Source organism: Equus quagga, unplaced genomic scaffold, assembly GCF_021613505.1.
Source record: "Equus quagga isolate Etosha38 unplaced genomic scaffold, UCLA_HA_Equagga_1.0 251_RagTag, whole genome shotgun sequence".
NCBI lineage: Eukaryota > Metazoa > Chordata > Mammalia > Perissodactyla > Equidae > Equus > Equus quagga.
The window spans coordinates 103,521-117,601 of record NW_025799859.1 but is presented as its reverse complement, the minus strand read 5'-3'; the positions used below and the strand labels follow the sequence as shown (position 1 = coordinate 117,601).

The window sequence follows — 14,081 nt, the reverse complement described above, 5'->3', positions numbered from 1 at the left end:
TACATACATTTGTGGGCATTGGTGAATGACTAGGCTGATTAGCCAGAGGCCGGCAAAGCGAAAGATTAGAAATTTGGGAATAAAGAGGCTTATAAAAAAGGCATATGGATGGATCTATGGGAGGAGGTACAAAATGTAAAGATCTTATCACATATTAATGCCCAACAGAGAATATCCACCACAGAAGAGGCACTGGTAGACAGAATGCCTTGGCCACTTGATGTCAGCCAGCCTCTGTCATCAGCCACTACAAGGCTGGCACAACAGGTTCATGAAAGAGTAGCCAGGCGGCAGAGATAGAGGCTAGGGACCCATCATGAGCTTCCACTCACCAAGGCTGATCTAATTACTGTCATTGTTGAATGTCCTATCTGCCAGCAACAGAAATCAATGCTGAGCCCCAGTATGGCACCATCTCTTGAGACCAACCATTCACTTTTTAGCAAGCTGATTACATTGGACCCTTTCACCCTGGAAAAGGTAGCAATTCATCTTGACTTGACTCAAACACATCCTTCAGGAATGGGTTTTTCCTTTCTTGCTGCAAGGCCCCATTCAGAAGCAGTATCCAGGGGCTTACAAAGTTTGATCCACCAACATGGAATCCCATGCTACAACTCAGACTAAAAGTTCCACTTTATAGCAAAGCAGTAGGCACAATACCATGGGATCTACTGATTGAGGAAACTGGCTCCTGGTTAAAAAACCTATGTGTGATGTTTCAGGCCTGAACATAGGCAATTACAAAGGCTTTATCTGGCAGGCCTTATGGGGGAAGCTGCCCTCCCCACACCAGACTTGATGCACAGCCCATGCATTGCAGTCTCTGAAGGGAGGGAAGTCAAGGACTCAGACCCCTTTGGTGGTCATACTCTACACTTATTTACATTCCTAGCCCAGGCATCTTCATGCCTGGTCTCTATCTGAAGCCTTGGGCAGAAGTCTCCTTCAGGCACCTCTGCTGAGACCTCCTTATAGAAGGGAGGAGGGGGAAACCTTGAAGACAATTTTTCCCACTCCAACTGGGAATCCAGTACTTTTCCACTCGTAGCCCTCCCCCTTTACCCTACCCTCCACCTCAGGGTCCATAAAACTACCAGAGGCTTTTGTTTGAGACTTCCTCAACAGTGAGATGACCCCCACATCTGCACTGACCCTCCACCACTCATCATTCCATGTGGGAAAATGGAACAGAGGAGTCTGCTCTCTCTGGTTTTAGCCTCCTGCTTATACCATTGCAGTAATTGACTGAAGGCTTAACTCTTTCATTTTTGGTTTATTGCTTTAATCAGCTACTCACACACTGACAGCTCAGCTCCTTCTCAACTCAGCTGAACTCCTGACACTGATCCTAATACATACTGCACCACCCAGAAACTTCAAGCTTTATAGAATGATAGAGGGGCCTTTTGAAGGCTCAACCAAGGGGCCAGTGAAGATGATGTGCAAGAAGGGGGCCCCACCTCCAGGACATGGTACATACCTTAAATCAACAACCACTATAAGGTACTTGGTGCCCGTTAGATAGAATACCAGCATCCAGGACATAAGAGGTGGAAGGAGTGGCCCTGTTCACTATCTCTTCCAGTGATCCACTTGGGAAATCTGTGCTTCCTTCCCCACAGCTTGAGACTCTATGGATCTACAGGTCCTGGTTCCCAGAGTTAACATTTCTACGAGGAGACGCAGTGGAGCCCCATAAACTTGAAACTACAGCTACAGCTCCGTCATTTTAGGTTCCTCATGCCAGAAACCAGGAGGCAAAAAAGAGTCATGATATTAGCAGGTTTATTTGACCTGATAGGCAGGAGGAGGGAGGGAAGCTGTAATAAAATGCAGCTAGGGAAAAATGTTTGATAGCGGATGATCCAGCAGTGCTTCTCCTCAAACACCCACTAACCAGTTTCAGCCATGGCCTGAGAAACGTATAGTGACCAAAGGCTCAGGCCCCTCAGAGGTCTGTGTCACCCCCACCAGATAAGCCATCTAAACCAGCAAAGGTGCTGGTTGAGAGTGAGGGGAATCTAGAATGAGTGGTAGAGGAGGAAGTCATGATGAGTATCAGTTGTAGGCTCCAGATCAGCTCCAGCTGCAGTGGCTGTAGTCATCTTACTAACCTTTCTCTTGTAAGTCTCCCCAGGCAAAGAGCCAACTAGGATCCTAGAGATGCTGTTCTCAGATGCAGTGGAGTTACTCTGTGAAGGAAGTGGATCTGAGAGGTGCAAGGGTGGGGTACAGTGGATGCTATGTGCCACCCAAATACCCTCTTCAGGACCTCATTTCCCACAAGCCACTGGCAGTGTTGGCTCTTGAAGGGTCACGGCCATATCCCTTTCTGGGAATTGCCCTTGACCAAAAGGAGCTGCTTCACCTAAAGTTACACTTCCTCCCCAAGGGCAGCCTGCATCCAACGACCGATTGATGCTGGGGTCAAACACCCAGTTCCCTTGCCTCTACTGGGGACAACTCTGAGGGGGCATCTGACCTCCAGACCTCCCTGTGGGATTGGCTGAGGTCTTTGTTGCAACCACATCATAGTCCAACTTCTTCCTTTACCCAGTCGTGCTTTCCTTATCTCCACTAGGTACTGATCCTGAGAGCATTCCCCTACAATTCTCCTGCACCCAAATCTCTGTCTCAGATTCCACTTCTGAGGACCAAGACAATGAGGAAGATGCAATCCCAGGGTTAGCACCCTGTGTCAAATGCAACAGGAGAGAGTACCCTTGTATAAGCCACAATGGAACAAAGAAATCCAGGTTTAGTGCAATCCACTGAACTATATTTATTGAAAGCTGGTAAGGTGCCCTAGGACATCATTAGAGTATATGTAAAAACTAAATGTGGTGTCGTTTTTCCCATTTACATTGGCAAGGAGGAAAAAAACTGCAATGGTACTACCATAATGCTGGCAAGACTGTTCAATTTTTCTGGAGGGCAGTTTGGCAACATATATCAAAAGTATTAAAATGTTTTCCCCTTCTACTCATTAATTCTTCATCAAAAAGTTATCTAAAGATTTAAATTAAATTTGTAAAAATATACTACATGGATGGACTTCGTAGTAATCTAGATAGCCATTAAAATAACAATGAAATATATTTATCAACTGAAAAGACATTGATGATATATTGTTGAGTTGTTAAAAAAAATACCTTGTACAATAGTGTGTTTCCCATGGAGAGATGTACATAACCAAGATATTAACAAACAATACTTCTGTGTGATACAATTTGGGGCAGATTTTTGTTTATCTGTATCTCTGCTTTTCCTCAGTGAATGTGTATTACTTGCAATTGTTAAAATTATAATTTACTGGGGCCGGCCCTGTGGCCAAGTTCGCATGCTCTGCTTTGGTGGCCCAGGGTTTCGCCAGTTCGAATCCTGGGCGCGGACATGGCACCGCTCATCAAGCCATGCTGAAGTGGCATCCCACATGCCACAACTAGAAGGACCCACAACTAAAAATACACAACTATGTACCAGGGGTCTTTGGGAGAAAAAGGAAAAATAAAATCTTTAAAAAAAAATTATAATTTATCATAAAATAAGGAATCAATAATTTTTTGCCTCCCAATAGATTATCTCATTTTACAGAAAACATCCTAATTAGAATCCTCTGTTTCTCCTTTCTACTTTTATATCATGTTATACTTTATGTATTTTGGTATACTTGCATATTTCCACAATCTGTAGTTGTATTCATATCCTACCTCCATCATTAGGGAGTAAGTTTCTAAGAGCCCTATCTACAAAGTGGCTGCCCACTGCAGGACACCCAACATGCTGACGACTGAGGACAGAGTGCACACACTGAGCCATAGCACAGAAGGAACCGGGAGCAGCACAAAGCACTCCAGCCCTTTGTTCTTGTTAATTAAAAATCTAATGACAAAACCCACACACGCCACACCACAGACATTCTAGTTGAAGTCATGCCAGGAATCACACTAGCCGTCTTTTTTTTTTTTTTATGTTCCGCAGAATTTTTTTTATTTCATTAATCACCAGCTGTCCTTGCTACCTCCCACATACCGTGCAACCCAATGCTTTCTAAAAGGTTGCTCAGGGGGCCAGCCCGGTGGCGCAGCGGTTAAGTTCGCACGTTCCGCTTCTCGGAGGCCTGGGTTCGCTGGTTCGGATCCTGGGTGCGGACATGGCACAGCTTGGCAGCCATGCTGTGGTAGGCGTCCCACGTATAAAGTAGAGGTAGATGGGCATGGATGTTAGCTCAGAGCCAGGCTTCCTCAGCAAAGAGAGGACTGGCAGTAGTTAGCCAAGGGCTAATCTTCCTCAAAAAGAAAAAAAAAAAGGTTGCTCAGTCACACAGTCCTCTCTGTAACTGCTGAAGGGAGCATGGGCTCATTTTGGTTTTGTGTTTGTTTTTTTGTTTCATTTCATGTAATTACTTCAGAATAACTTGGTAGACTTCCATTTAGATCAGAAAAATGTTTCAGTTGGTTCCATCTGAACTGCTCGTAAGTGCATCTTGTTCTGAGCTGCCTGTCAACCCACCAGTCTGCTATGCCTCAGATGAGTCTGCTGGGGCTGAGAAAAGATGGCTGACTAACCCAGGATGCCTGCGCAGCCTGCTGCAACTGCTCATGAAGAGTACGAATCTCTTTCGTCTTGAAGAATGGGATGTGAAAGTTCCTTTTTCAATTTCAAGCAAAGGAGATGCATTTTATCTCTTTGCAAAATACTGGGTAATTATTGGGCCCTAAACTGTAACAGAAACAGTTTAGCTGGTTGAGTCTCCATGTCAAGAAGTAATGAATTATATCAAGTCTTCAGTGTGCTCCAGCGCTCCTGGCCCTCTAGAATGAAAGCTCCAGACAGGCAGGCACTTTTGTCTGTTTCATTCACTGCAGTATCACTAGTACCTATCCTAGTCCTGACGCATAGTAGGTACTCATTAAATATTTGTTGCCTGATTGAATAAATGAATGAATGTAGCAAAGTTTGGGGATGGCTGAGATTTTAGGGGCACTAGGTAGTTTCTGTTGCCCAAATAATCGTTCCCCATTGGCAGACAGTGACCTCTGATTCTAAGGTCAGAACTTAACCCGTTTGCCTTCAGGTTCTTATTTATCTTAAAATAAAAATGCCGTGTGCTTTGCCAAGAGAATAAATTGCTACAATCTTACTGAAAAGCAATACGGCAGTTTATGAAAATGTACAATGTTCATTCCCTTTCACCTAGGAGCAGCCGTTCAGAAATTTATCCTCCTGGGCTGGCCTGGTGGCGCAGCGGTTAAGTTTGCATGTTCCACTTCTCGGCGACCCGGGGTTTGCCAGTTCAGATCCCGGGTATACCAGACATGGCACCACTTGGCAAAAGCCATGCTGTGGTAGGCGTCCCACATATAAAGTAGAGGAAGATGGGTATGGATGTTAGCTCAGGGCCAGTATTCCTCAGCAAAAAGAGGAGGATTGACAGTAGTTAGCTCAGGGCTAATCTTCCTCAAAAAAGAAAAAAGAAATTTATTCTCCAGAAATGCACACATTCAGAGATGTTTATTGCACTGTTGTTTCTAATGGGGAGCAAGGGGAAGAAGGGAGGGAAAAAAAACCCTAACCTAATCTGAATATCCATTGGTAGGGGATTGGTTAACAGCAAGAAATTTAACCCCTGGCTCTCCTTTTCTGTCGATCAACGATTCTCCGGGCCCCTGACTCCCCCTCTCCTCTGGGGTGCTTCTGAGAGGCAGGAGCTGGTTCCTCAGCGGTTCGTCAGTGGAACCGGAATGAGCAACAGGTGAGCCTGGGAGGATCTGAAGGGGTGCATAAGAACGTCTGATATAGTGAGCATGTTTTTTTAAAGAATGTTTACCTTTTGGAGATACATATTAGAATATTTACCAAATAATTTGGCAGCAGGAGAAGATGGTGGGGTTATAGATCCAAGATTAAACTAAGTGGTAGATACATAATTCTCTTTTCTCTCCTTTTTCATATGTTTGAAATTTTCCATAACAAATTTTTTTTTTTTAAGATTAGCCCTGAGCTAACTACTGCCAATCCTCCTCTTTTTGCTGAGGAAGACTGGCCCTGAGCTAACATCCATGCCCATCTTCCTCTGCTTCATACGTGGGATGCCTACTACAGCATGGCTTTTGCTAAGAGGTGCCATGACCACACCTGGGATCCGAACCGGCAAAGCCCAGGCCACTGAGAAGCGGAACATTCGAACTTAACCCCTGTGCCACCAGGACGGCCCTAAAAAATTTTTTTTAAGAAAATGTGCTCTTTGGTTTCTTAGAAGATTTTAAGTCTTCCCAGATTCCCAGTTTTAATCAATCAATAAAAATGTCTGACATCGAGATAACAACCTGAAAAGAAAACCAACTAAATAAGGCAGAAAACTCCATGTGCCAACCGGGTGATGTAATATTTCCAGAGTTCAGAGAAAGGAAGGAGAACCACAGGCTGGGAGGTCAGAAAGCCTCACAGAGGAGGTGGGACAGTAAGCAGACAGGTTTAAGAATATGGACACGGACCCTGTGTTAGTAAGGGGTCTCTGGGTCCGGGGCATGGGTTCCCAACAAATCAGCCCTATATGCATCCTCACAACACAGGCCTTAGGGAAATGCCTTCCTGGAACATTGGCATTTGCTCTTGGGCCTCCTCAAAAACTCTGAAATTAAGACATGCCTGGGCCATAGTTTCTCCCAGGCACATGTCATACCATTCTTGCTCTCTCCTCCCAGGTGGCACTGATGTTTACAAGGCCTTTCATAACATCCGTCTTCCACCAATCTCCAACTGCTGGTCCTAAGTACAGCTGAGTTGCAGAACACACTCACTTCAGCAGACGGTGATGTGCAGTGTGATGGGCTAACCAACCTTCACTGGTACAGAATACACAGCATAGTGGCCTATAGCGGCTCTCTTTGGCTGAGCACTCATAAAAGTACTCAAAGCAAGGTTATACATGCACACACACACACAGGGTATACCATAATGTACTTATGTTATATAAGTACATCTCTATGGGAAATAATTTAGAAACAAATAGTTACAATGAATCAGCCCTGACTAGGGTTAAATAGAATATAATATCTAATATGTGCCAGGCATATTTACATATATTATGATGCACTTTATATATACAATCTCATTTAATCCTACAACGACAGCCCTATTAGCAGTTACTATTATTATCCCACAGATAAAAATCCATTGCACAGAGAGGTTAAGGAATTTAACCAAAATTTCTTAAGTTGTGGAGCCAGGATTCAAGTCCAGAGTTCAGGTGCTTAACTGTTTAAGCTATGCCATCTACTCGGCATATAAAACGTCCTTCCAGATATGACTGGATTCTGGTGCAAAGTTCTAAGCGAGCACTCCTTTATCGTGTAGAGAAAAAGATTTACCCGTATTTACCTTCTGGGGAGAAGTGGGATTAGCTAAGGCCAAGGTTCTTGGAGAGAGAAGGCCTATACGCAGGAAAGCTGCTAGCCCATCTGGTGCCTTTGTACAATATGGAATAAAGTTCTCCTTACTCCAGGGTGAAGGGCCGGGCTGGTAGAGTTGGACTAGACGTTAGCAGCGCTGACTTTGCCTACTACGGGTGGTGACCCTGGCCATATGAATGAAGGAGGGAGTAGCAGGAGGCCTCCCTGGAGCAGGACACTCACACATTCCATCACAAAAGTTGGGGGCCGTGTAGTCTCCCTTATTCTGGGTTGCCAGCAGGAGGGGGTAACTGCTGACTTGGCTGGCTGTCTTTCTCCCTTCACCTTTGCTCCAACAGCCAATGGTTTCAAAAGCACCAAAGCTTGTGTCAAGGGCCTCTCAATCCAGATAGAGCAGAGCAGGTCCCTTACAATCCACTCTCTCTTTGCAGCCCAGCTTAGTAAAGAGTGGCCGCCAGTTACTTACTCTGCTTCCTCACCTTCACTCGCCTTTACTCTCCTGCAATCCAACTTCTGCCCCTTCCACGTTCCTAAAACACCTTCCACCATGTTCAGTCTCTAGCCTCCTTGACCACTGTGCAGCGTTCACCACTGACAACGATTAGTTCTAGAATCTTCTCTTTTGGCTTTTCAGATTCTCCTCCTATTTCTCTGGCTGTTCTTTCCCAGTCTCTCCCATGGCATGTTCCTCCTCAGCCTCCCCTTAAATGTTGGTATTCCCCAGGGTTTCATACTTGAACCTACCTTCTCTTTCTTCAGAGGTTCTCTGGTGATCACATCTACTCCAAGGCTTTCCCACCATCTCTTCTGAGGATTCCTCAATCCGTTTCTGCTGCCCAAATCTTTCTGAAACTTGAGAAGAAGAGAAAAAAACGTTAATTTCACCAAAACCTGGCTTATATAATTTTTTAAATAAAGTGCTTTCAATTTATAATGTTCTTTAAATATATTTTGGTCAAAACTTTGGAGCTAAAGACTTAGGTCATTCAATGTCCAGGAAGGTCCACCCCATAACTCACTTAGCAAAGTCCATCCTCACTGTAAATCAATCAGGTAAATCATACTTACTGTTTTGTTAGAAAAAAAATCCAACTTTGTTTTTCACTTCAAACAAACATATTAATACTTGTTTCCAAGAATAGTCTAACAACCACTGGGAGACAAAATATGGAACACATTTTGTAAAACAGATGATTAAAAGCTGTCAAATCAATATTAAAATAATATAGATATACTATAACTTATCCATTTTTCATAATAGCTATAAAAATATGAGTAAATTTATATACAGTTTCTCATTTCTTAACTTATAATAAGTAAGGTATAGTTAAAATGATGTTATTATGATTTGAGAAGTATGAAAGTTTTACATTTTTTTTAGTAACTGCGTATGTGTGTGTGTGCCCACATAATTCTGGTATTCAGCTTTGGGGAAAAATTAAATAAGTGTTATATAAAAATAGGTAAAAACTGCCATCATTTCCACTGCCCTCACTCCTACTTTTCATAGACATCATGATCAAACTTCTCACATGGAAGTAACTAAAAAAGAAGGCAAATGACTAAAAAGGCTAAAAGCTCACTGGTCAGCAGCTAGCATATAATTTTCTTATTTTGTTCATAAGAGGTAGGATATATTAAATATTTTATAAGATGAGGATTGACTGTATTTGGAAGAAAATATTTCATAATATGATTTGATAGATATCTTACTGAATATTGCACACCCCCTAAAATAAAGCACATAAAAATTTAATCTGCTGGCTTTATTCAAACTAAGTCGAAGTCTTGGTAATCCAGGAAAATATTACAATTAGATTAAAAAGAATCAGCATCATTAACCTGTACTGCTACAGCTGTTTGAAGGAAGGCTCCTACCTGGCCAAAGATATGTCTCAGGAAAAAGAGCCCTTACCTTTTAAAACTTCATTCTGAAATATCTGCATATGAAATCATATGATATCTAGGATTCACTTCAAAATCCTAAGGGAATGGTGAGAATTGTACTTTACCTCTATGGTCTTCTTCCTGAAACCCTAACCACAGTCTAATCATGAGAAAAACATCAGACAAATCCCAGTTGAGGGATATTTTGCACAATATCTGAGCAATACACCCAAAACTATCAATGTCATTGAAACCAAGGAAAGTCTGAGAAATCATCACAGACCAAAGGAGACCAAGGAGATGTGACAACTCAGTGTAATGTGGTATCTGGATGGGATCCTGGAAGAGAAAAAGGACCCAATTAGAAGAAAACTAGTGAAATCCAAATAAAGTATGGAGTTTAGTTAATAGTACTGTACTGAAGCTGGGTCTTTAGTTGTGACAAATGAACTACAGTAATGTAAGATGTAACAGTAGGGAAAAATGGGCAGAGAATACACAAAAACTCTGTACTATCTTTGCAATTTTTAGTAAATCTAAGACTATTCTAAAATAAATTAAGATGATAATAATGGAGACGGGAAAGCAGATGGGGTGTGTGGCTGGGACAGGATTGGCCACACGTTGATGGTTACTGGGGCTCTATAATGGAAGTTCATTATACTATTCTGTCTACATTTGTGCATGTTTGAAATTTTCTATTATAAGAAGGTAAAAAAATATATACATTGTGTTGAGGGTCGTCAAAACCATCCTCAGGTTCAGTGATTTGCTAGGAGGACTTGCAGGACTCAGCAGATAATTGTACTCACAGCTATGATTTATTACTGTGAAAGGGTAGAAAATAAAATCAGCAAGGAAAAAAGGCACGTGGGGAGTCCAGAGACCAAGCACAAGCTTCCTCGAGTCCTCCCTCTATGGAGTCATACAGAATGTGCTTAATTCCTCACCTGCAACAAATTGTGGCAACACACATGTCACCTTGTCTATCAGGGAAGCTCATTAGAGAAGCCCAGCAATTTTTACTGGGGGCTGGTCCCCATAGGCACCCTCTACTTAGCACATGCCAAGATTCCAGACTCTCAGGAGATATTCAGCATAAACCACACTGTTTGTACAAACATTTTAGACACTGTGAGCCACCTTTATCATTTAGAGAAAGTGTCTTATCAGTGTAGGGAACTGTTTACCAGTCAGGTTCCCAAAGGCCAAGCTTGCAAGCAGGCCTTTCTAAGGATAGCAGTCTCAGGCCTAAACACACACACACACCCCCCCCCCCCCCCCCCCCCGCAAGGAATATAACTCTCTGGGACACAGCACAGAGAGGTTTCATAACTCACACCCTTCTCCTGCTATGGAAGGTATCCCTACTTTGAGACCTCATCTCCTATTCTGGTCCAGAGGTGCATGTCTGAAGGAGGAAGGCAGGACCTGTAAGGTGCAGAGGGCTGAGAATAGGAAGTCCCAATTTTCTCAGTGGGCAAAGCTGCAAATTAGCCTGGCGCTCTGCACTCTTGTTCTTTGATTTTTTTTCCTTCTGTACATGGTACTTTAGTTCTGAAAAATCTACCCTGAGGAAAGAAGAGGAAGAGAAGGGAGGAAAGGAAAAATAGGAAAGAAAAGAATGAGGCCTTTTGAGAGGATGAGGCAGAATCTGGTTAGCAAACTGCTCCTGGATATCTCCTGGACCCATTCTTAGGGCAAGAGTTTGTGAATATCATGAAGCTTGTTGAGTCTGAGGTTCCTAACACACATACAAGCGGTGATGTACAGCAGGCAGGCAGACTGTGAAGCTGGGAAAGGGCTGAGGGATACAGGGCCACAAATGAGGTACTACACCAGAGTACACCAGCAATGAGTATTTTTGTTAAACCTTGTAAATATCTTGTGAATAGTGTATTTGTATGTGTGTGTGTGTGTTAAAAGAATTACTATAATTTCTGTCACCCTGTTTGGCATTAAAAAAAATTTTTTTTTTAATAGGCTAGAGGCCTCAAAAAATGGAAGTGGTCCAGGCTTCTCTTAATCTCTTGGAGGCCCAGGAAAGAGTACTGGTTGGTGATACACACTGAGAAGTCATCAGCACCGAGACGTGAGCGGAAGCCAAAGGAGTGAAGGGGGTCGCCCAAGAGAGCTCCTTTATGGGAAACGAGGGCTCTAGGACCAGAACATTTAAGGGACTCGCTGAAGGAGAGGGGTGCACAAAGCAGGCTCACCAGGAATGCCAACGAGATAGGAGAAAAATCAAGCGAGTGAAGTCGGGAAACGGCCAAAGAGTGGGGGAAGGAAGATCAGGGGCGCGCAAGAGTGCGTTTAAAAGAGGAATTATCAACAGTGTCAAATATTTCGCTGATTTTCCCCGGTCAACACCAATGAGAATAACTGCCAACTCCCCATCTCCCCGGTACTGTTTCTACATCTCTTGAGGCTCTTTTAGAGGTTTACCCGGTGGTTTACAGTTTACTTCCTCCAGTTAGACCACTCAAACAGGAAGTCTAAATCTTATCATTTTTCTCTCCCATAGAGCCTTACGCCTACTGCTCAATTAATATCAGTGGAATGATTTGAAGAACATTTGAGAAAACACACAACAAAGATCCGACCTTTTCACTTGCTCCAGATGCCAAACTCCCCAAAACACGACCACACTGCGCAGGCGCAAAGGCAGAACCCCGGCCTTTCTCCATATCTTTGCATTTGGCGCGAAATCCCCGCTCCGTGGGCGGGGCTGAGGGGGAAGCCGAGCTCATTGGGCAGGTTTGGCGCGAAATCTCCCCGGCTCCTGCGCCACGATTGGCTCCGGCGGGCCCGGTGGGAGCGAGGGGGCGGGGCGGCGGCGACGCGCGCAAAGCGACGGCGTCCGGGGGGAAGCGACTCGTGGCGGTCGAGCGTGGTGGCCCCTCCGCGCTCGGCAGCCATGGACCTCGCGGCGGCAGCGGAGCCGGGCGCCGGCAGCCAGCACCTGGAGGTCCGCGACGAGGTGGCCGAGAAGTGCCAGAAACTGTTCCTGGACTTCTTGGAGGAGTAAGTCTGCGGGCGCCCCTTCCTCGCGGAACTGCTCCTCCCCTCTCTACCCCTCCCCACTTCCGGAGCCCGGGGGCCCTGAACCCGAGGGCCCGTGCGTCTTCTGGAACCGAGGGGTCGCGCGCCTTGGAGAGCGGCCCACGCCCCACTTGGGGCTTAGCCCTGCCGCCGCGAGGAGCCAAGGACGGCGGGGCTGGTTTCCAGGGGTAGAATCCATCTCGAGGCCTTCTGCACACTCCCGCTGCGCCCAGTGTCCTGTGCTAAGCGCTTTAGTCCCATCATTCCGTCCTCGCTGCCTGTAAGGCCAGTGGTCGTGTAGCCCCTGGTGACCTGCGCGGACACTGAGGCTCGGCGACGATCAGTAACGAGTCCGGTTAGGCCACACGTCGGCAGGGTGGAGTGGGAGGCCGAACTGGCCTTGGGATCCTCGCAGAGCCCGGATTGGACAGCTAGCGACGCCCGTGGTGCTGGGGGCTCGTGGAGATGAAAGTACAAGGGCGAACCCTGCGGTTTGACGGATGCTGGGTGAGGGCGAGCCCCGCCCTGCTGAAAAGTAGCTGAACAGACGCCCTCCATCCCCTGCTTGCTTCCTTTCCTTCCAGCCCCCATCCCCACTTTTTTTTTCAGTTGCCTTCTAGGCTCCTGGCCTCTCGGAACCCCCTCCCTGGCATTCCTCCACTGCCACCAGTTATTTCTCTTAGATGGTGCAGATACATCACTGCTTTCCCTAAGATAGACTCTCCTGCCTTTGGGATGAAGTGTAAACACTTTGGAATGTCTTAGGAAATTCTTCTTTTTAATTGTAGTAAAATATACATAACATAAAACTTAGTGTTTTCACCTTTTTCAAGCGTAGAGTTCGGTGGCGTTAAGTATATTCACTGTTGATGCAACCATCACCCCCTTCCATCTCCAGAACTTGTCTTCCCAAACTGAAACTCTGCACCTGCTAAACGATAACTCCGCATTCCTCCCACCCCAGCACCTGGCAACCATCAATCTACTTTCTGTCTATGAATTTGACTACTTTAGGTATTTCACATACTTGGAGTCATATGATATTTGTCCTTTTGTGACCAGCTTATTACTTAGCATAAAGGCTTCAAGAGTCATTCATGTTGTAGCATGTGCCAGAATTTCCTTCTTAAGGCTGAATAATACTTCATCGTGTGTATATACCACATTTTGTTTGTTCATCCTTCCATGGACACTTGAGTTGCCTCCACACTTTTACGATTGTGAATAATTCTGCTGTCTTATGAAATTCTGATATACATAAAACCATCATTTAATTTATATTTCCCCACCTTTGGCAATGTTATTCCCTGCCTGATAGCTGTTCATCCTAAAGACTCATACCTCCTTTGTGAATCGCTATAAACCTTTCAGGTAGCGCCAGTCCTTTCTTCCCTTGTGCTCCCAAGATGCCATTTTCCATTATCTCTGGTAATACGACATTATGTCTTTACCTGTCAGTCACTTCACCTTGAATGTGAATCCCACCCTTAACCCCACCTGGGCACCGCACCATGTTACAAAGATCCTCAACTAATGTTTCATTTTGACAAATTATATAATTGCCCTCGCTACCTTGCAGTTTACCATGCAGCTAGATGCTGGGGATAATGATGAGCAAGACGAATAATCCCTGTACTTTGTTGGGAAAATAATGTTAACTCCCTCTCAAAATAACCAACTTTGATTTGCCATTGCGTATGGAATAATGTCCAAATTCTTCACAACTCCTCTTTC

At 44.7% G+C, this 14,081-nt stretch overlaps 1 protein-coding gene across 1 annotated transcript in view; it reads left to right on the top strand.

The window, feature by feature from the left end:
* The first annotated feature begins 12,161 nt into the window (after nt 1–12,161).
* The window catches only part of LOC124233817 (DNA replication licensing factor MCM6), a 31,383-nt gene continuing 29,463 nt past the window's right edge, over nt 12,162–14,081 (top strand). Inside the window, exon 1 of the mRNA XM_046651041.1 lies at nt 12,162–12,329. Within this exon, the coding sequence (XP_046506997.1) occupies nt 12,223–12,329 (107 nt within the window). The 5' untranslated portion in view covers nt 12,162–12,222. The remainder of the gene's footprint in view (nt 12,330–14,081) is intronic.